This window comes from Phacochoerus africanus, chromosome 6, assembly GCF_016906955.1.
Source record: "Phacochoerus africanus isolate WHEZ1 chromosome 6, ROS_Pafr_v1, whole genome shotgun sequence".
Classification (NCBI taxonomy): Eukaryota; Metazoa; Chordata; class Mammalia; order Artiodactyla; family Suidae; genus Phacochoerus; species Phacochoerus africanus.
In genome coordinates, this window is record NC_062549.1 from 64925520 (window position 1) to 64950228 (window position 24709).

Sequence of the window (24709 nt, forward strand, 5' to 3'; positions counted from 1 at the left end):
TACATACCAAACATGCAGAGAAAGGGAGAAACACCATAAATTCACAATACAAGGATCATGTGCCCAAAGTAAACTGTAGGTTCTCTAGCTCCTACAAGAATAGTTTTTCCACATTGCCCAACTTTCTTAAAGAGCAGTGTAGAAGACATATTGAGTTTTATACACTCTATATAAGTACATAAATATAATCACTTTTGTCATTTGATATTTATTTCATTTACTATAAAATAAAAATTGCAAACAGTAAATATCCTGAAAAACAGCCTGTCAATTTCTGTAAATGGTTCAGTATGCAACTTGCTCAAGGAATATAACTCTTTTCTATACTTGTTTTATATCCATGGCAGTACCTAAAAGTGCTAGGCACAGAGTTAGGGCTTGACATACTTACTGTTTTTGAATAGCTTTACATTCAAAAATATAAATTCAATAATAGTTGAAATGTGTTTTATCCAGTAAGTTCACCCTTCTTCCCAAAAGCTATACAGTAATTTTATATTAAGTTATGAGACTAAATATAGAAATCACATTTTTTTTCTCTTGGTAATAGAGAAGGCTTCCGTTTGAGAAGAGCTGACCCAAGGAAAAGAAAGGGTAAAGAACTGAAAAAGAAAAGATAATCTGATGGAAAAAATTTCATTAGTTCCAGGGGTTCCACCTAACCCAACTGTCTTACCTATTATCCCCAGGACCAAAATTTAGTTCTTACCAGAAGGAATCATGCAAAAAACTATTTGATATGATTTACTTTCCCCATTTTTTAATCAAGTTATTTGGGTGTTTTTGTTGTTGAGTTGTAATTACTTCTATTTGTGGGTATTAACTGCTTATCACATATAGACATTTCCCCCAAGGAAGATACATAAATAGTTAACAAGTACACGAAAAGTTGTTCAATGTCACAGAAAAATGCAAAGCAAAACTAGAATGAGATATGACCTAATACCCATTAGGACAGCCACTCTTCCCAAAAAAGCAGAAAATAACAAGTGTTGGTGAGCATGTGGAGAAACTGGAATCTTTGTACACTGTTGGTGGGATTGTAAAATGGTGCAGACATTACACTAAAACAGTATGGAGGTTTCTCAAAAGATTAAAAATAGGATAACTATATGATCCAGCAATCCCACTTCTGGGTATATATTTCAAAGAGTTGAAAGCAGAATGTTGGAGACATATTTGCAAACCCATGTTCATTACAGAATTATTCACACAGCCAAGACGTGGGAACAACCCAATGAAGGATAAATAGAGAAAATGTGGTGCTATATATATACATATATATATTATATATAAAATATATGTGTATTTTATATATAAAACATATATGTACATGTATACACACATGTATATTGTGTATACATATATGTATTACATGTATGCACATATGCATACATGTAATATATATTTTTATATATTTATATATGTACACACACAACAGAGTATTACTCGGCCTTTAAAAAGAAGGAAATCATGTCACATGCTATAACACGGAAGAACAATGAGGACATTATTCTAAGTGGAGTAAGTCAGTCACAAAAAGACAAATGCTGTATGACTCCACTTACATGTGGTATCTACAGTAGCCAACTTCATAGAAATAGAAAAAAGAACTGTGGTCGCTGGGGGCTGGAGAGAGACAGGAACGGGGAATTGTTCAATGGGAACAGAGTCTCAGTTTTGCACGATGAAAATGTTACAAAGCAGTACAACAAAGTGAATATAGTTAATACTACTGAATTGCATACTTAGAAATAGTTAAGACGGTAAATTTTATTTTGTTTTCTTCCTCTTCCCACCTATCCCTGCTCTACTCAATCTGTCCCCAACTCAAAATATATGCACTGGACCAAGAAAACAGAGGAAAGAAGAATGAGTATCCTGCTCTTCTCTTCCTTTTAGCTTCCCACAAGTATATCACTTTTACTTCAGAAATAATCAGGGAAAAGCTGAAGGGAAGTTCATTCCAGCCATCTAATAATGGGAACCAGGCCATTTCTTTCAATCCAGGCTCAAGAAGGCAACTCTACCAGACCAGAGGCAAATATATCTAAGTGCCTAAGATTTTTAAAACCAAGTAAGAAATTAATTTATAAAATAAAAACATTATTACACCCTCTAACCTTCATAATTAATGTACCAGAACTGATCTCAAATTCAAGAAGGCAAAAATAAGAAACACACATGTACACAAACATTTTCTTTACTAACCAACGAAACAAAAAATAAGAAAGCATATCTTGTAAATGAATAGCTTATTCCATTAGGAAATACTTCATTCTACAATCTCTTTGAACTGGTTTTCCATCAATTTCGTCCAGTGTTGTTTCTTTACTTTTGTTTGGATGCAAAGTCCCATAATAAACAATAAGAAAAATAATTCCAAGAAGAAGAGTAAGAGCTATAGTGATGCTGATAGGTATAAAATAATGTGAATTAAAAATAGAGAGTGGGCAAAACCAGAACACAATCACTATCCCCAATGTGGTCAATACCCTTACAGTATAATAACAAGACATTGGACATTTGGTATTCTGTCCCTTAATATTAAAAAACGTGAAGGTAAGAATAAATCCAACAACAATCCTGTATATGAATTCCATACTCCTGGAAGCACAAAAATCAGTTTGCTCTTTAAATGCCCACAATATACCTAAAAACCAAAGAAGTAACAACAGAAATAAAGCTACCTTAACATTTAGGAATAAAAGAAGTACAATACTCAACATCCAGGATGATAATGTAAATAACTTATAAAAGAGATATATGAGTTTGGGCCAGGGTCCTTTAAGGGGATTTTTATCAGGCAAGGATTTTCTTAAAGCTATTTGATAATCAACAGTCGAGCAAGAAATAGCACAGCAAGAGACCATGATGGCTGCATCTACAAAAAAAAAAATTTAAATATAGTTATAGGAATTATAACAGCAATATTAAATTGTTACAATGCTATACACGCTTCACTCGCAAACACATGTCAGATACTTTACATGCTCATCTCATCTAATCCTTTCAAAAAGATATTATTATCCCTGTATTACCCATGGAGAAATTGATGCTTAGAGAATATATACGTATTATTTGACCCACGTCACACAGCCAGCAAGTTGCAGAGAGGTGAGATTTGAATTGAAATCTGCCTGATTCTAAAGTTGGTGTACTTATCCACTACATAAGACTGCTTTATAAGACTCTGAATAAACTCACTAGACAAATCTTATTTATCAACTGGTACAATGGAAAATGCTTTCTCTGGAAGTTCTCTAAGAGGCTGCAGTTATAGTCCTAGCTTTTCCAGTCTTTTTGGCTTTGACCTTGGGCATATATCTAATTCACTAAGAAATAGCATGAGAGAGGAGGTGAGAAGAAGGAGGAGGTTAAACAGAAAATTTAACATACGTATAAGGTATTAACAGCTCAACTGCCCATATCTTTAGGATGATGGATCAAATTAACAAATATGATCTAAAACTTAAAATGTCCACAGGCTTGACATCTTTACCCCATCTGTCCCCCAAAAAATAACAGAAAAGTAAGTTCATTACTGCTTTGGAAAGGCATGTCATTAACCCCAATGGTCAAAGCTGGGGACTTATAAAACTAAAAGCAAACATATTAGAGAACTAAAAAAGAAATAATTTAGAGCAGAATAAAGGCAGACTTAAGATAGATGTATCTATTGAAGAGGATCATAAATGCCTTTCTCCACTCTCCTGGTTTTAGCATATACCACTCTAGACTGCACAATTAGCTGGACTTTTCTTCCTTAATTGAAAAATATTTGAAGTAAAACATCACTTTCCCCTAAACTGCCCTGTGATGTCTTTTTATAATTGGTTTTAATTGCTACCAATCTAGTACATACACATAGTTTTTAAAAGTCTGTACGTGCTATAGAATTTATAGGAAAAACAGTAGTAATTTCCTCTACCCCTCTCACCTCTCAGGTGCAACTCTCAGAAAAAAATCCCTACCAACTTTTCTAGCTTTTCTTCTGACATTTACTTTCATTTTTCTAAATAAAACATTTATTGTGCTACTTATTATATTATCTACTTTAGACACTGCTTCTTGATTTCCTATTTGGGGAGAGGAAATTTTTATCCATGCACACAGATATGAATAACCTCTTTCCATTTTCCTCTCCCTCCTTCTACCCCCAAATCACAATATTTAGTAACATCAATATTCAGTGATTACCTTAGTATAACTACATAAGCACAGCCTTTTTTTCTAACTGCTCAGCCAAGTTCCACATGCTGACTATACTTCCTTTTAAAACTTTTCACTTGTTTTGCCTAGTTATTCATGACTTTTATCAGTATTTCTTAGCAAATTCTTTAAATAAATTAAACTCCCCTATATACATCTATTAGTTGGTGTGTGTGTGTTTTAAGAATATGATCCTTCCGCTCAAAGGTGGCTGCTGTCAAGGTTTGCTCTCTATCTTCCCAGAACTTCCTTTCACCTCTCTTCAGTGTTGACTTCCTGTTTCCTGTTTCAGTATTTCTTTCTTGCTTCATTCTCATGATTTGATTAAGCCTTCTGCAGACATTTCTGAGAAAAGTTGCATGTAAGCTAAACTTCTGAGACCAATTATATCTCAAAATGTCTTATTCTATACTCATGTTTGGCACACAGTTTCATTAGAAATAAAATCCAGTTTAAAAAAATGTTTTCCATTGAAACCCTGAAGTCATTGTGCTATTATGCTCTAATCTCAAGTGTTATAGTTAAGAATTTCAATGCCATTTCGTTTCCCTATTCTTTTTGTCTTTTGTTGTTGTTGTTGTTGTTGTTGTTGCTATTTCTTGGGCCGCTCCCGCTGCATATGGAGGTTCCCAGGCTAGGGGTTGAATCGGAGCTGTAGCCACCGGCCTACGCCAGAGCCACAGCAACGCGGGATCCGAGCCGCGTCTGCAACCTACACCACAGCTCACGGCAACGCCGGATCGTTAACCCACTGAGCAAGGGCAGGGACCGAACCCGCAACCTCATGGTTCCTAGTTGGATTCGTTAACCACTGCGCCACGACGGGAACTCCCATTTCCCTATTCTTAAGTGATTTTATTTTCTCTCAAATCTTCTAAAATCTTATCTTTACCTTTTTATCTCTGAAACGTTATAATGATAGGCTAGGTATGGGCCATTTTTATCATCCATTCAATCCAATAGCCCATGTCATTTGCTGATGTGCTATTTTTATTCTTTGATGGTTTCCTTAGAAATCACAACATGCACATTAAACATATTAAAGTTTAAAGTTAAAACTTTTACCTCAGAGGCAGATTTATCATGAAGATAGTGAAGCTTAAATGCCCAGACTCCTTCCAAGCCTAGGAAAGCCCTAGCAATGCCCTAGCAATGTGCTCACTTTGTCATACATTTTAATAAAAATTGGAAAAACAAGACATTTTAATTGTAGTTGATTAAATTCCCTGTCTCTACTCATACTTATTACCCTCTCTCACATTTTCCCTTGGTGTACCAAAGGGGCTGTGGTCATGTTGGGCACCTGGCTAAAGGGAAACTGAGCTGAGACTAGCTTAGGTTTAGGGAGATATGTTTACAGGATTTGACTGAATAATTATGATTGGTAAGTGACGGATCTATGATTTTCAAGCAGTTTGCCTGATCTTAACATTTTACTATCTTGCCATCAACAGGCCTTTGATTTCTTAATGTCAAGGCATGACTGTCTATCCTCATCCAGTTGACACTATTAGTTTGACATTATTTCCTAATTTCCACTTTGCCTACCTGGTTCCAACATATTTTTGCTTCTCATTTCCTTAATCTAATCTGTACATTACACTCCATCCAAACTGAATTCCTTGTCTTTGCCGAATCACGCCTTTGCTTATTCATTTCTCTCAGTACGAAATGAACTTTCCCAATCATACTACATAGATTCTTATTAGTTTCTTCTGATTTCACACTGCTGACATCAGTGAAGAAAGTATAAGACCCTCAGTATTCACTAAATGAGACATCAACAATAAACTAGTGTTGTCAATTCAAAAAGTATTTAAAATTATTTACTTCATCAAAGAAAATCTTGGTATACTCTGATCTTATACCACATTATTGAAGAAATTGGTAGAGTTTTTTCCAAATGTGACAAGAATCCAAAATATGTATATCAACAAGTTATAGAGTTGCAAAAAACTTTTCTAAATTAAAAATACATTAAAAACTGGGAGTTTCCATTGTGGCTCAGCAAAAACGAATCTGACTAGGAACCATGAGGCTGCGGGTTCTATCCCTGGCCTCCCTCAGGGTTAAGGATCTGGCGTTGCCGTGAGCTGTGGTGTAGGTCACAGATGCGGCCCAGATCTGGCATTGCTCTGGCTGTGGCGCAGGCTGGCAGCTGTAGCTCCGATTAGACCCCTAGCCTGCAAATCTCAATATGCCGCCTGGGTGTGGTCCTAAAAAGCAAAAATAAAAATAAAAGATTGAAAACACATTTCAATTAACTATGCTAGAAAAAAGATTGAATTTTTCTTTTCTAAATTTTTTCCCTGTGTACTCTGATTGGCTTTTGATTTGATAATAAAATTTAGATGAGAGTATTAAAATAATAAAAATATATTACTTTTCTTTCTCTTGAGAAATTTCTGGTGTTGATTAGCTTTCTTATCCTTGTAATTTGCTGTCATTTATTTTCTTATTTTTAAAAAAAGCCTATTTTCATAATTTTATGGACTGAATTGTAGTCTTTCAAAATTCATGTGTTAAAGCCCTAACACTCAATGTGACTATACTGTGAGATGGTACAGTATCTCCTTTAGGGAGATAATTAAGATCAAATAAGGTCATAAAGGTGGGCCTCAAATCTAATAGGACTGGTGTCCCTGTAAGCAGAGAGATGCCCAAGATATCACTTTCTCTCCATCCACAGAAGAAAGACATGTGAGGACACAGCAAGAAGGTGGCCAGCTGCAACCCAAGGAGAGTCCTCACCAAAAACCAACCCTACCGGCATCCTGACCTTGAATTTCCAGTCTCCAAAACTATAAGAAAATACATTTCTGTTGGTGAAGCTGCCCAGTCCATAGTATTCTGCGATGGCAGCCCAAGCAGACTAATATAATATCTAATTCAGGTTTCCTAACATTACTTTACTTTTTTTAATTAACTCTCTAAATGTTTTAGTTTTACACCTCAAAAAAATCCAGATTACACACTACTCTTTATACAACAGATAATCAACAAGGACCTACTGTATAGCACAGGGAACTCTGTTCAATATTCTGACTTACATGTTATTGCTGTCTTGTACTTTCATTCTCTCTTTTTCTTAGCCACATAGCACTATTTTGTTTGTACAGTTTTCATTTAGATTCACCCACATATTTACTACTTTCTTTGCTCTTTATTTTCTTGCATCTCAGAACACTTCCACTGTATCTGAAGGACATTCTTTGGAATTCCCTTTAGTAGTGATATGCTGTGGTATGCATTTCTTTCTACTTAGTTGCTAGTGATATAATGAGCTTCTTGACTCTGTGGGTAGGTGACTCTCATCAGTTCTGAAATTTTCTCAGCCATTAAATTTTCAAATATTGTTTCTGTTCCATTCCTTCTCTCCTTTCCTTCATGAACTCTGATGAGACGTACACTAGACTTTGCCATCCCATCTTCTATGACTCCTAATACTTCTCTTATTTTCCATCTCAAAAATTCTTTTTTCTTTTTCAAAAATAAAACTCATTTTTTTTTAGTTTCCTAGTCTCTATTTTCCAGTTTATCATTTACTCCTTTCAACATAATACAGTGCACCAGGTAATCCAATATCTAAAGTCTTAATGAGTTTTTTTTCCTATTTCTGCTGATTCTTATTATTACTCTTGGTGCCTTATTTCTTCTAGTGCTATAAACTACTGGGAACCATTCATTTCCCTTAGAAAACTATTTGTGAAAAGGATTTTTTTTTTCTTTTTGGCCACACCCACAACATGCAGAAGTTCTGGGGCCTGGGATCAAACTTGCACTTGAGTCACAGCAGTGACAATGGCAGATCCTTAACCTGTTGTGCCACCAGGGGAACTCTGAAAATTACTTGAGGTCTGGGAAAAGGAGAACTCCTCAAGGGAGGATTTCTACTTGCTTCTTCCAGACAGCCAGGGACACTATCAGTCTGGGACCACTTTAAACTATATTCATAGCTTGCCTCTTACTTGTCTTGAAAGTGTTTTCCTTTTCTTTTTTTTTTCTTTTTTTTTCTTTCATCTTTTATGGTTGTACCCGTGGCATATGGAGGTTCCCAGGACAGGGGTCTAATCCGAGCTGTAGCCGCTGGTCTGCACCAGAGCCACAGCAACACCAGATCCAAGCCATGTCTGCAACCTACACCATAGCTCACGGCAACACCAAATCCTTAACCCAGTGAGCAAGGCCAGGGATCAAACCTGCATCCTTATGGATGCTAGTCAGACTCGTTAAACCCTAAGCCATGATGGGAACACCTGTTTTCCTTTTCAACTAGCCAGAGATATGAATTTTGGTTCCAAATCATGTTCTAACTTCTTAGGAACATTTTCCCCTATTCTACTCAGCACCAAGGCAACATTCCTTGCAGTCTCTTAAAGGCAGAGAGAGAGGTAGGTAACTTCACTTTTGCCCTGAGGAGAGTGCTGTTTGAAGGGCCAGCTTTATGGATTAGAATTTTCCAGTAGATGTCCCTCCCCTGTGAGGACCCTGAGTTTTGTCTCCAGTCTTCCAGGGAAGATTTAAGCCATCAAAACTGAACCTGCTGTTTACAAGATGCTGTAAAGAAAAAGAAAAAGAAAAAAACCCAGGGTATAAATGCCTTCAGAGTCCTACTCAATTCTGCGGCATTTCCACTTTCATGCATATTTTGGCCTGTTGTATCAGACTGCTTTAAGCTTTTATGAGGATAAAGTATTTTCTGAAAATGTTTATCCAATTGTTTTAAATAATTTCAGAGGGAGGATTTATTCAAATAATTTAGCCATCAGTGGTGATGGAATTGATCTGAATAACCCAAGTTTTCCATCTGCTTTCAATACTGGTTGATATTTCTTTTCTTTTTTCCTTTTTTTTGGGGGGGGGGCATATCTGTGGCATGTGGAAGTTCCTGGGCCCAGGGACTGAACTCACGCCATAGCAGCGATCCAAGCCACTGCAGTGACAACAGTGGATCCTTAACCTGCTGAGCCACAAGAGAACTCCCTATTTGTTGATATTTTTGTCTCTCTCTCTTTTTTTGATATTCCTAATCTGCTATTATTCTACTCTGCATTCTCTTCTTTTTAAGGGTTTATATTGTTTTTACTCCTTTACTTTCCTCTTTAGCATGATTTCAGAAAGGAACAAAGATAAAATAGTATGTTCAGTCTTCTGAAATACTTCTATATATAAACAGATATAGATTTTTATATATGTATATATTTTACATTTTGAATTATTCTTCCTGATTATCAAAACAATACATGGTTACTGTAGAAAATTTGGAAGTTCAGAACCATATAAAGAAGTTGAAGTAAATAAAAGCGTCTATAATCCCACCACACAGAAGCAGCCACAGTTAACATCAGCAGATCTACCATAACACAGGCTGAAAGATTTAAATGTTGAACTTTAGCTTCGGGGACTATAAAATACAGAACTTTTTAGCTCCAACCCACAAATCCTTTGCATCAGAAGGAAAAAGAGGTCTCATACCCAGTAGGCTCTTTCAATGTCCTACTAACAATCAAAGTAAAAATAAAAATATTAGAAAGGACTACAATCTTGAGGTCTATGGGAAATTGGAAACAGGAAGACTGGGGGGATGAACTGTGAGTCTAGCATAGAGGGAACTCCAGGGGAGAGGACCGTCTGCAACTCTGAGGTGACTCCAAGTTTACATGCAACTCTAGTCGCTAATGAAAACTAAGACTTTTTTGGCAAATAGTTATTTTAATATCTCAAACACAAAGATTTTTTAATGGCAACATCAAATTGTCCTTTAAAAATGTACATTTAACCCTAATAAGAAAATCAGCTATAAAGAGCAAAATATTGGCCAACTTGCAAAACTTTCATTTGTTCTGTAGAACTTGCTCTTTCACCTAATGATTCCAATGCCAGGAATTTACCATATGGATAAACTGTACATATGCAAAATGATGCATGCATAAGATTATTCACTACAGCATTTTTTTTTGCAATAGTAAAATACTAGAAACAAGCTAAATTAACATAGAGAGCTTGTTAAATAACTTGCAGTATATCCATATCTTGTAATACTATGAAGATACTAAAAATAAATGAGACAGCTTTTTCTGTACTGATGTTTAGATCTCCAAGATATGTTAAATGCAAAAAACAAAGATAGTTTTTATGTTACCATTTCAAAAAAAGAAAAAAAGATAGGCTTTTAATATTTTTTTTCTGAAACAATCATCAAAAAGGTTGATAATAATTTCCTTTCTGGGCAGACAAAGGAAAAAATGGCAAGAAGTGGGCAGGAGACAATTTACCTTTATACACTTTTTGATTTTCAAACAATGTACTTTTTCCAAAATAAATAATTATAAAGAGAAAAATAATAAAAATAATTCTAAAACCTGCCAAAGAGCTACAAAGTTGACATAAAGTATCAATGACATACAGTGTATTAAGAAAGACTGACAGGAGTTCCCATTGTGGCTCAAAGGGTTAAGAATCTGACTAATATCCAGGAGAGTGTGGGTTTGATCCCTGGCCTTGCTCAGTGGGTTAAGGATCTAGCGTTGCCACAAGCTATGGTGTAGGCCGCAGACGTGGCTCAGATCCAGTGTTGCTGTGGCTGTGGTATAGGCCAGTAGCTGCAGCTCCAATTTGACCCTAGCCTGGGAACTTCCACATGACACAGGTATGGCCCTAAACAAAGAAGAAGAAAAAAAAAGACTTACACTGAGTGTAATTTGCTTGACCATTTTCCAGAAGGGTGTAGAGCTGGAGAGCAAGTTGTGGGCAGCCTTCCAGGTAGGTGTCAAACAGCCTGAGCATGCTCAAATCAGTCACCCTATCTATAACTTCTTTATGAGGATCAATTTGTTCTTCCACGAAGTTATCCGTTTTGCTGCTGTACTTGAAAGCCACATAATAACCCCTTTTCAAGGCAAACCAATACCTGTAAACATGAACATCTATCTTCAGTAATATATTCTTTATAACATGTGTGTTAATATACATAATAATTTTGAAAAAGCAACACGGGTATAGAATTTCTCACAAGCTTTCTCTACCACAAATTTCTCTCAACTTTATGAATATCTCACGGTGGCTTTCTTGAGATTCAAGACTTCATAATTTTTATTGCATGTCTGATGTGCCAGTGTGTGCTAGCACTGTTTAGGCATACATGATGTTATTTCATCTTCACAATAATTATGTGAGATAAGTAGGTACTATTCCCAATTTACAGATGGGAAAAGTAAGGCTGAGAACACAAGAGTGATTTGCTGAAAATTTCACAGAGCCTAATGGGCAGACCTAGAGTCCAAACCTAGATCTTATAATTCCTAGTCTTAACCACTACTTTCTGAAAGACAAACTGCAAATTTCACTTCATGCAACTTATCTTAACTAAAAGACAGATATATGACCTTATGATAATGTCAAGGTTGGAGATGAGATTGAATCTTCTTTCAACTTAAAACTAGCAAATAATTACTGTTGACCCCTGAACAATGTGGAGGTTTAGGGATGTCAACCCTCTGTGCATAATTGACAGCTGACTCTCAGCAGTTCCATGTCTGCAGATTCAGCCAACCACAGATCGTGTACACTGCAGTATTTACTCCTGAAAAAAAAATCTATGTATAAGTTGACCCACATAGTTCAAACCCATATTGCTGAAGGGTCAAACTGTACTTAATAATCTTCAAGGTGCTAGGCTCTTTGACCATTTTATCATCCTGGAAATTACATAAACTTTCCAAGACTCCTAAAACATCCTTGCTCAGTCTCTTCTTTACAAAGAATGTTTTAATGGACCTGAGTTATCATCATTCAAGTAAAATTAATAACAAAAAATTTGAGACACTTCTTTCAAAAATATCTGAGGCTAGCAATAAAACAACCAGGATTCTAATCTAAAGCTTACCAAATCTCTTTATCTACACATCAGCTTCCTTGTATATAAAATTAGGGCAGTGATATATAGCCTGTTTCAACCTGCTCCTTCTGTCAGTGTTTCCCATTTCACTAAAGGGCACTAACATTCATCATGTTGCTCAGGCCAAAAATGTGGAAATCATTTCCAAATTCTTTCTTTTTTCTCATACCCTATGAAAATTCCTCAGCAGGGTCTCTTGCCTCTTAGTTCTAACTTCAAATATATTTAAATTTAAACACATTTTTATCACTTTGACTGTCTTCATCCTAGTTTAAGCAGCCAACATTCTCTAGCCTAGATTACTTCAATAGCCTCACAATTGGTCCGCTCCTGCTCCCTATACATCCTATTCTCCATACTGTATCTAGACTGAACCTGTTAACCACAATTCAGATGTTACTCCTCCACTCAAAATGGTCCAGTGATTCTCATCATACTTAGAATAAAACGGAGTCTTCACCACATCTTACATGGCCCTACATAATCTGCCTCCCACACACACCATTGCCACCACTACCTTTCTAACTCATTTCTCCCACACTTCTAGTATTCCTTTCTTGCTGTTTCTCCCAACTTAAAGCTTCTGTCTTTGCTACTCCCTCTTCATGGAGCTCTTCTAAACTCTAGAAATTTTACAAAATTACTCCTTCCTTAACTTCATTCAGGTATCTATTCAAATTTCACTGCCTCACAGACGTCTTTCCAGATCACATCATTCAGGATATTCTAACTCTTTATTCTACGTTATTTTGCTTTATCACCTCTTGACTTGTTATTTATTTTTATTTACTGGTACCTGCTCAGAAGAATGAAATCTGCATGAGAGCAGTGACTTTGTTTTGTTCATTGCTATATCCAAAGAAATGAGAATAGTACCTGGCACATAGTAGGTGCTTAGAAAATGTTGGAGTTCCCGATGTGGCTCAGTCTTAACGAATCCGATTGGGAACCATGAGGTTGCGGGTTCGGTCCCTGCCCTTGCTCAGTGGGTTGGGAATCCGGCGTTGCCGTGAGCTGTGATGTGGGTTGCAGACATGGCTCGGATCGCGAGTTGCTGTGGCTCTGTGGCTCTGGCGTAGGCCGGTGGCTACAGCTCCGATTTGACCCCAGCCTGGGAACCTCCATTTGCTGAGGGAGCAGCCCTAGAAATGGCAAAAAGACAAAAAAAAAAAAAGAAAAGAAAATATTTACTGAATCAATAAGTTAAAGCACGTGACAGTTTTTCCAAAAAGATAGAGATGGTAGGTATTGAAAGGACTTTGAAAAGTTGAAAATAAAATACAAATATAAGATATTCTTATTGCAAACAAGATGTATACATACATATGGATATGCAAAGCTTCTTCACCTAGCAAATAAAAGTATATCTTTACCATCGCAGTTTTAGAATAACCTAATTCATTACATTCAATGCAGACTAGATGATAGGGAAGAATGTCTACAAAAATAGTGAAGACATGACTTCCACCTTCAAATAGTAAAGTTAAGCCTGTAAACTACTAGTTGCAATACAAGGTAGAAGAAATAATCACTCAACAGAAATGTAAATATTACGTTGTGAAAGTACAGGGGTAAAAATGATTAACACTCTCTGGGATCTATAGGCAATTTTTTTTTTTTTGGTCTTTTTGCTATTTCTTGGGCCGCTCCTGCAGCATATGGAGGTTCCCAGACCAGGGGTCCGATCAGAGCTGTAGCCACCAGCCTACACCAGAGCCACAGCAACGCAGGATCCGAGCCGCGTCTGCGACCTACACCACAGCTCACGGCAACACCAGATCGTTAACCCACTGAGCAAGGGCAGGGACCGAACCCGAAACCTTATGGTTCCTAGTCAGATTCGTTAACCACTGCGCCACGACGGGAACTCCTAGGCAATATTTATAAGGGATTCTGTTTGAGTCTTTTCTGGCCATCTGGCACAATAGGGAATTCCTGCATGTATATTATGTAAGACTAATATGTAATATAGCATGTGGTTCCTGTTCTTAAAGGTATCTATCCTTTTAAACAAAGAGGATAAATACTAGTAATTGAAAAACTTGAAAAATTCACAAATAGTAACAGGTACATTACCCAGAGCAAAATTACTACAGGCAGCACAGACTAGGAAAGTTAGCAGAGTAAGCAAACTGATTAAGAGTACGGACTCTAATAAAGCCAGAATGCTTGGGTTCACATCCTTACTCCATCACTTTCTTGCTTAATCTCTCTCTGATTAATCTCTCTGAGCTTCCTTATCTGAAAAAGGAGGTAATCTACCTACCTCACTGGGTTGATATGAGGGTTAAGGGCATTAATACATGTGAATGCTTAGACCAGTACCTGGCACATGTTAAAGTATTGTATCAGTGTCCATTATACCAACAAACTACAAAAACAAAACAAAACAAAAAAATTGGTGAGGCTGTTTACAGATGGGCACATTAGTATTTCCAGTTACTTTAGGGAGGAATGTTTTCCAACTCTGTAGCAATTAATGGCAAATCTATACAAAGTTCTTTTTATCTGAAGATAATTTCATGGAAAGGGGAATATTGATGAATTTTTTAATTAACAGGATATCGTTTTGGTTTTATGGGACAAATGATGGAGAGGCCAAAGAAAAAGAAGCATAAGGAGCTTTCTTAGCATATTTTATCACAGTGTATTCTTTTATTTGAGACAAAGAGGCAACTGTTTCCAGTATGATGGATTCCCTTGCATCAAACTCACCTACCTGCTGATGACAATGATAAATTATAAACAAAATATTAAATAAGGCACTGAAGAGTAACCAAAAGTAGGAAGAAGCCTGAGCACTTAACCCTTGAAAGAAGGGAGCCATACTGCCTGAGATGCACATTTATCTGGCTTTTCCTCTAACAGCCTCCCGTAGTCCCAATGGCACAAAGCAGATAACAATTCAAGCAGAAAGTCAAATTATTACTGACTCAAAGAGTCAGAGAATGGAGGTTAAATATACCAGAGTGGTTAGAAATTAAGGAAAAGAGGGAGCCACAGGGTCAAATTAAAAAAAAAAAAAATCTGTGTATACTCTCCTTAAGTCCTTGGCCAACCCTTACTATGTATGGAGGTAAGACTCCAAGGAACCGAGGGGAAATGGCTAGAAGGAACCAGAGCCAAGATTTTAGCAGCTATCTACCACAGGGAAGAGTCTGAAGTTTGAGTTCCACCAAATTGGAGGGGCTTGGTAAGTACTTCAGGTATGCCACTGAAACTCTAAAAGGGCCATGTTTAGTGGTAAAGACCATATTTCAGATCTATGAGATTTTTCCTAGGACTAAAGACAAAATCAAAATACACCTTCCCTAACAAAGCCTAAATCAAGTTACTGTAACACACCAAGGCAATTTACCAATACTTTAACTGCCTGCTTTCTCTTTGGTGGAAGATAACAGAAATCAGAGTCTCCACAGGTACCAATCACAATGTCCACTACACAATAAAAAATTAATTGACATGCAAATTAAGAGGAAAATGTAGAAGCTCCCATCGTGGCACAGCTGAAATGAATGTGACTAGGAACCATGACGTTGCAGGTTCTATCCCTGGCCTTGCTCAGTGGGTTGAGGATCTAACCTTGCCATAAACTGTGGTGTAGGTCACAGATGCCACTTGGATCCTGCGTTGCTATGGCTGTGGTGTAGGCCAACAGCTGCAGCTCCAATTTGACCCCTAGCCTGGGAACTTCCATATGCTACAGATCCTGCCCTAAAAAGTAAAATAAATAAATGGTTGTAAAACTGGATAAAAAATCCAGATTCAACTCTGTGATTTGCAAGACACACTCTTTAAACACAAAGACATGGATAGTTGGAAAGGAAACCACAAAAAATAGTTGCTATGGCTATACTAGTATGAAAAACAAAATAGATTTCAAATCAAGGAGTATTAACAGATAAAAATGATATAAAATGATATATAATAATGATATAAAAATCAATTTTTCATGAAGACATCTGTATGTATCTAACAAAAGAATTTCAAGATACATGAAAATTGTGGAAAGTACAGGAAGAAAAAGATAAATTCCCAGTGTTGGTGTTGCATTTTAACACCCTCAGTAATTGAAAGAAAAAGTAGGCCAAAAGAAAAAAACAGTAAGAATACAGATTTTAATAACATTATCAGAGTATTACTCTAATTTATATTCATAGAACACTACATTCAACAATGGCATGTTATAGGAGTTCCTGTTGTGGTTCAGCAGGTTAAGGATCCAACTTAACCTGTGAGGATGTGGGTTCGACCCCTGGTCTCACTCGTATGTTAAGGATATGGCATTGCCACAAGCTGCAGCATACGTCACAGATGTAGCTCAGATCTGTTATTGCTGGGGTTGCAGTGTAGGCCTCAGCTGCAGTTCTGATTTTACTCCTGGCCTGGGAACTTCCATATGCCACAGGCCATTAAAAAACAAAAACAAAACAAAACAAAACAAAAAAACCCGCAAGTTACAAAATCTTTTCAAATGCACATGAAATAATCACCAAATTAGACTATATTCTGGGCCATAAAACAAGTCAATAAATTTAATAAGACTCTAATCATACAAAGTATGTTCTCTAACCAAAACCAAATTTAATGAGACATCAACAATAAGATATCTAAGAAAATCCCCAAACATTTAGAGATTGAGGTAAGAGGCTCGGATCTTTAAGTTTCATAAATATTGCACCCTAGGAAATTTGAGGTTACCAGATAACCTCTCTAAAGAGTTCTAAATAGAAGAATAGGTAAGAAAAAATGCTCAACTATTTAATGCCCATTTAAGAAACTCTACAAAGAAGGGTCTAGGGATCTGTGGGAGGAAGGAGACTCATCTCCCACTGCATACTCTTTTATACAACCTGAACTTTTTTTACCAGTTGTTTTAAAAGAGCAGCAACAGCTTCCCTATTTTAAATAATTCAAATGCCTTTCATATATCCATCAAAGGAAAAGTCTCCTTTGGCAAAAAGGACAGTTTTACCACAAGTCGTACATAAAATGGAAATATAAAAGTGTCATCTAATTTATATTCTGGAAAATGAAATGTTTTACTCCACAGACCCCTGAGCAGTAAGAGCATACTGAGTAGCAACAGGCACTTATACCTAATAAATAATTCATGTTGACATTCCTTGTCTTTCCTCTACCAACACAAACCCAATCTATCTATTCTGTAAGGAAATGAATTTGTAGTCTAGTAAATCTCACGTTTTTCCATACTTAAACAAACCCTGGGATAATTTACTTATTTTTAGGATACATTCTAATTTTTGCTTATTTCTCACTATTTATCTCAATATTCTACCATTTCCTGCAATTAAAAAAAAATGCAAAGAGAAAAAAAAAGACAAAAAGTGGAAAGTGTCTATTTATCAAGTATCTGTTTATCACTACTAGCAAACCTAATTCAAGTTTTCTTTTTCTTCTTTTTTTAACTATTTGAATAGGCAGAATATTCTAATAATTCAAAAAAAAGTTATTCAGAGTTCCCGTCGTGGCTCAGTGGTTAACGAATCTGACTAGGAACCATGAGGTTGCAGGTTCGATCCCTGGCCTCACTCAGTGGGTTAAGGATCCGGCGTTGCCACGAGCTGTGGTGTAGGTCACAGACGTGACTTGGATCCCGAGTTGCTGTGGCTCTGGTGTAGGCTGGCAGCTGTAGCTCCAATTCGCTCCCTAGCCTGGGAACCTCCATGTGCCGAGGGTGTGGCCCCAGAAAATACCAAAAAAAAAAAAAAAAAGTTATTCACTGAAAAAACACCATCCCACTTCTATGACCTACCTAACCTGTTTTTGCCCTCTCCCGTGACCTTAAAAATTCACTGTTACAGGAGTTCCCTAGTGGCCTGGCAATTAAGGATGTGGCACTGTCACTGCTGTGGCTTGGTTCAATCCCTGGCCTAGAAACTTCTGCATGCCACAGGCGTGGTCAAAAAATAAATAAATAGATTCACTGTTACTAGCATCATATGTACCGTTCTAGGGTTTCTTTTGCATATACAAACTAGCATAAACACATATGCCTTTTCACCACCTTTTTTTTTTTTTACACAGATTGTAGCATATTATACCTGCTGTCTGCATCTTGTCTTTTCACTTCAAAGTACATCTTGGAGATCTCTCCATTTTAGTACATGAAGTACTTTATTATTCTTTGTAATAGCTATGTACATGTTGTTGCATAGATATACCATAACTCTATCAACAGACATTTCAATTGTTTCCAGTATTTTGCTGTTACAAACAATACTACAATTGGAAAAAAAAAAACTGTGCATATGTCATTTTACATGTATGCAAGTATGATAAATTCCCAGGAGAGAAAACTGGCCTAAAAGTATATGGGTTTGAAATATAACCAAACTACCCTCCACAAGGATTGTACCAATTCATACTCCCATCAACAAAGTATGAGTGTATCTTCTTTCCTATGCCTTATCAAGAGAGTATATTACCACTGGGATTTTTGCCAACCTGGTAGGTGAAGAATAATATCTCCATGAAGTTTTAATTGGCAATTTTTAAATTATGAACAAGGCTTAGCATCCTTCAAACAACTTATGAGCCATTTGCATTTCCCCTTCTCTGAACTATCCCTATTCTTTTCCCATTTTTCAAATGCATGTGTGATCTTTTTCTTTTTGACTTCAGAAGTGCTTTAAATATTAAAACACCAGACCTTTTTCTTTCAGAAGTTACTAATATTTTCCCCCTGTTAAAGCTGTATTCCTTTTTGCTCTGCTTTTGTTTGTTGGGGAGATTTTTCCTTTTGTTTATTGGCATGCATTTTGTTTCGCTTTGTTTTTTTGGCATGCATTTTTTAATAATCAAATCCATAATTTTTATAGCTAAGGGATTTTGAGTTATGGTTAGAAAGGCTTTCTCAGAGTTCTAATCATGGCTCAGTGGAAACGAATCTGACTAGTAACCGTGAGGATGCAGGTTGGATCCCTGGCCTTGCTCAGTGGGTTGAGGATCCAGTGTTTCCATTAGCTGTGTGTAGGTCGCAGATTTGGCTTGGTCCCAGCGTTGCTGTGACTGTGGGATAGGCCTGCAGCTACAACTCCAATTCAACCCCTAGCCTGGGAACTTCCATATGCCGCAGGTTCGGCCCTAAAGAGACAAGAATGAAAGGAAGGAAGGAAGGCAGGCAGGCAGGCAGGCAGGCATTCTCCATTTCAATGCTATAAAGGAATTTTCCCATGTTTCCTTACAATATATGCATTTTTTAAAATATTTGATTCATTTGAAATTTATCCTGGTGTCTGGTATTTTACCCAGATGTATAGTTCATAACATGCAATCTTAAATCTTAAATTATCCCAACTCTAAAGTGAATCAAAAAACCTTCACTGTATTTTTGTTGTTGTCATTGTTGTTGTTTGGCCATGATCAAGCCTGTGGAAGTTTCTGGGTAAGCCACTGAAACTGGGCCACAGCAGTGGTAATACCAGATCCTTAAACTGTTGGGTCACCAGACAACTCCCCTTTACTGTTCTTATGCTACATATACTGGCTATTGCTTCCTCTTACTTCCATTCTGGTCAGTTTCCAGTTTCTACAATCTATGATCTATCTCTTTAAATGGCAAACAAGAGAAAAAATTATTTTCTTGTCCCCATGGTTTGGATTCAGTGTTAGGGATGGGGGAAACGGTACTCTAGAAACAGAACCCTACTAGTCTATCCTTTGAGATTTTCTTCTGGTTAGGAAGAATTAGAGCCTATATTCTGTCACTTCAAAGACTAGGAAACTGAAGATATAAACTGCAACATTTTAAAACTTTCACAATACACATCTCCATGTTTCTATCAATACACTTCTAAAGATTTCATCTTAACCAAAAAACAGGCTAAACTCTTTTCAAGATCATGTGCCATGCTAGAGCATGGGCTAAGCCTGACCTTTGTGTGAAGGTCTAGTTATAATTCACATATTTTTTTCCCAAATGGCTACCTAGTTTTCCCAATACCCTTAACTACTTAAAAAAAAAAATCAGTAAGAAAGCAAATTCTCTGTATGTACAAGAGAACTCCCATAAGACTATCAGCTAAGTTTTCAACAGAAACTTTGCAGTCCAGAAGGGAGTGGTATGATACAGTCAAAGGGATGAAAGGAGGAGTTCTTGTCATGGCTCAGTGGTTAACAAATCCGACTAGGAACCATGAGGTTGCAGGTTCAATCCCTGGCCTTGCTCAGTGGGTTAAGGATATGACATTGCTGTGAGATGTGGTGTAGGTTACAGACGTGGCTTAGATCCCCGCACTGCTGTGGCTCTGGCATAGGCCAACGGCTACGGCTCCGATTAGACCCCTAGGCTGGGAATCTCCATATGCTGTTGGAGTGGCCCTAGAAAAGATAAAAAGACAAAAAAAAAGTGATGAAAGGAAGAAAACCTACAAATAAGAATACTCTACCCACAAGGATATCATTCAGATTTGAAGGAGAATACAGTTTTTAAAAAACCGAAAGCTATAAGAGTTCAGAATCACTGAACCAGCTTTATAAGGAATGTTAAAGGAATTTCTCTAAGCAGAAAAGAAACCACAATAAAAACATGAAAATTATGAAAGGAGAAAGCTCATTGGTAAAGGCAAATATACAGTTAATATAGCAAATCAACCACACGCAAAGCTAGTAGGAAGGTTAAAAGACAAAAGTAGTAAAATGATCTATATTCACAATAAAATAGTTAAGGGGAACACAAAGCAAAAAGATATAAAATATGATGCCAAAAAGAGTAAACATGGGTGATGAGGAGCAAAAAATGCCATGTTGTTAGAATGAGTTCAAACTTAAGACATCGTCAACTTAAAATAATCACGTATCAACATAAAACAATCAGTAATATGTTGCTGGTGTAGTGGTGAGCATAGCTGCCTTCCAATATGAAACAATAAGATTGTTATACATGAATCCCATGGTAATCACAAACCAAATATCTATAATAGATAACACAAAAAAAGAGAGAAAGAAACCCAAATATAACACTAAAGATAGTCGTCAAATAAGGGAAAGAGTAAAAGAAGAAAGGAACAAAAAAACCTATAAAACATTCCCAGAGCAGTTAACAAAATGGCAATAAGACATACCTAGCAACAATTACTTTGAATAATTGTTGGCCTAAGTGCTCCAGTCAAAAGACATAGACTAAGAATTCTCTTGTGGCACAGCAGGTTAAGGATCTGGCATTGTCACTGCTGTTGCTGAAGTCACTCCTGTGGTGTGGATTCGATCCTGGCCTGGAAACTTCCACATGCCACGAGCACAACCAAAAAAAAAAAAAAAAAAGCCATAAGGTAGCTGCACAGATTTATAAACAAAAAACATAACAACAAACATACAAAAAAATCAGACCCACATACGTGATGCATATAAAAGACTTACTTTAGATTAAAGACACAAAGACTGAAAGTGAGAGTACAGAAAAAGGTATTCCATGCAATGGAAATCAAAAGAAAGCTAAAGTAGCAATACTTAGGCAAAACAGACTTTAAAACAAAGATTGTAGGAGTTCCCATTGTGGTTCAGCAGTAACGAACCCAACTAGCATCCAAAAGGATGCAGGTTTGATCCCTGGCCTTGCTTAGTGGGTTAAGAATATGGCATTGCCATGAGCTGTGGTGAAGGTTACAGACGAAGCTCAGAACCTGCATTGCTGAGGCTGTGGTGCAGGCCAGCAGATGTAGCTTCAATTCCACCCCTAGCCTGGGAAATTCCATATGTCACAGGTGTGGCACTGAAAAAGCTTAATTAATTAATTAAAACAAAGATTGTAACAAGAAACTAAGAAGGTCTTACACAATGATAAAGGAATCGAAGAAGATGTTATCACAATTGTAAATATATGTGTACCCAACATAGGAGCACCTAAATACACAAAACAAATTTTAACAAACACAAAGAGAGAACCTGATGGTAACGCAAAAATAGTAGAAGACTTTAACAACCCACTTATGTCAATGCAGAGATCATCCAGACAGAAAATCGATAAGGAAAGACTGGACTTAAATTAGTGACACATTAAACCGGATGGACTTAATAGATTATCAATAGAATATTCCATTCAAAAGCAGTAAGATATACATCCTTTTCAAGTGCACACTGAATATTCTCTAGGATAGATGACACAACAGGTCACAAAACAAGTCTCAGTAAATTTAAGAAGACTAAAATTATATCATGCATCTGTTCTGACTACAATTCCAATAAACTAGAAATCAGCTATAAGAAAAAAATGCAAACAACAAAAACAATATGATACTAAACTATAAATGGGTCACTGACAAAATTAAAGATGAAATCAAAAAACACCTGGAGACAAATGAAAATGAAAAAAACAACACTAAATCTACACAACAGCAAAAGCAATTCTATGAGAGAAGTTTATAGTGATACAAGCTTATCTCAGGAAACAAGAAAAATCTCAAATAAACAATCTAACAGTCATGTTAGGTACAGCAACAAGGTCTCCGTTATATTTGTTTGGAGTCCCAGAAGGAAGAGACAGAAATGTAGTAAAGAAAATATTAGAAAAGATAATAGCTGAGAATTGTGCAGAACTTATAGAAGATAATAATCCACAGAATCAATAAAACAAGCAAATCCCAACCAAGAGTAATAAAAATAAATCTATACTTGGATATATCATGAACTGTAGAAACCCAAAGATAAAGAGGAAAATCATAACTACAGCCAGAGGGGGAAAAAGACAAAACACTTTTAAAGAACAGCAGGAAGACTGACATCTAACTACTCAATAGTGACAACAGAAAGATAAAAGAATGTAAAATGCAGAAAGAAAATAACTACTCATCTAGATTTTTTTTTTTTTTTTTTTGGTATTTTTAGGGTCATACCTGCAGCATGTGGAAGTTCCCAGGCTAGGGCTGAATGGGAACTGCAGCTGCCACCCTACGCCATAGCCACAGCAACTCAGGTTCTGAGCTGCATCTGCGACCTATGCTGCACCGCAGCAACGCCAGATCCTTAACCCACCGACCTAGGCCATAGATTGAACCCGCATCCTCATGGATACTAGTCAGGTTCTTAACCCACTGAGTAACAATTCGAACCCTTCATCTAGAATTCTATAGCCACTAAAATCTCTCTCAGGAAAAATGGCTATTAAATAGCCCAAATTCAAAATCTAACTGTAACAAAACAGTACATTATCCTCTTAATATTTGTCTTTAATTCTTTTCTTTACCTTTATATTGCTTTAAGAGAATTAAATCCTTTATGAAAATAATGAAACAGTCATTTGAAATTAGATACATGGAGACTCATAGAATTGTCAGGGCTTATTTAGATTCTTTAACCATAAAATAAGTTTTAAACATGATTCTGACGGTTGGTTTTAGTTCTGAGGATGATTCTGTACCTAGCTAACCACTTGGCTACTGCATGATTGCGAGGAAAATTTCATTTTGTTAAATCAATGGTATAAGTAACTTAAAAAACTAAGTACTCTATCAGAGTTGCAAGTGATAGGCTATATTTATATAATCAATCCTAAAACATAAAATAGAGGAGAAAAGATTCGTAAGACATAGAAATGAGCTTTTCCTTCCCATAAAAAATGAGTATATGTTAGAAAAAGTAACTTAGGTAAATTAAAACATTCTATTAATGAACCTAGAAAATTCTGGCAGTACAACGACTCACACAAGCACTGCTAGTGAGAAGCAAGTAACCCTTGGGCTACATGCAAATAGGGGAACTTTGTACACTTTACACAGATTCAGAAAGGTAGATTGTGGTTGAATAAACGAATAATAGTGTTAATGATCAAAAAGTATGTGCTTACCTTGTAAAAACTCCTCCTTGCAAGCAATGAAGTAGAAGAAAACAATGCTGAATTTCTTGGCCTGCTTTCTTTAAATCAGCCTTGAACCAAGAATAACTAAAACACTGGACCACGAGTGTTCCAAAGAGCACAAAGCTTACAGTTAAAACACCAGGAACATACTGTCCTTCATGGAAAAACCTGATAGACACCCAGATGTCCACAATTAAATCGATGATATAGATTATAATGCCAAGAACTGACGTCACAAAATCCAACTTCGTATATTTCATTATGAATCACTATATTCCTGGTTATCTATCTCCTTCTCTCATAAAAAAGGAAAAAAACAAAAAACAAAAACGAAAAACAGAATATCAGCACATCCTTTGGTATAGTACTGAATTTTAATTTCTATTCCCTAAATCTATTTAGATGAAAGAATATGAAATTTGAACACTGAAACCAAAGTGACTAATTTTAACTTTCTTTTCTAAACCTCTAATCCAGTTGTTACAAGGCTTTATTCAATCTTCTGTTTCACAGTGTTCTTCCTTACAGATGACAACACCTAAAACGAAACATGTAAAAGATTCTAAAACCTTGAGCATAATATTAAAAACCCTAGGAATTTATCAAAGCTCTACTTTTTCTAAAAATAATATATTACCACTAAATATAACTCTTACAATAGCTTTGGCAAAGTAAAGTGATGGAAATATACTTACTAGCTGACATCGTCCTCTCAGACTTTTGACCTTTTAAAAAACATAACGTACTCACAAAGATATTTACTGCAAACTCATTTAAGGTGGCAA

General features: G+C 36.4%; 1 protein-coding gene across 1 annotated transcript; it reads right to left on the reverse strand.

Moving 5' to 3' along the window:
- Nucleotides 1-2255: 2255 nt before the first annotated feature.
- XKR9 (XK related 9) lies at nucleotides 2256-24209 on the reverse strand. The gene is made up of 3 exons (XM_047782960.1): nucleotides 23913-24209; nucleotides 10902-11122; nucleotides 2256-2884 (listed from the first exon to the last, which is right to left on the reverse strand). Exons 1-3 carry the CDS (start codon nucleotides 24182-24184, stop codon nucleotides 2256-2258), a joined length of 1122 nt encoding a protein of 373 aa, XP_047638916.1. The 5' UTR covers nucleotides 24185-24209.
- Between the last annotated feature and the right edge of the window lie 500 nt (nucleotides 24210-24709).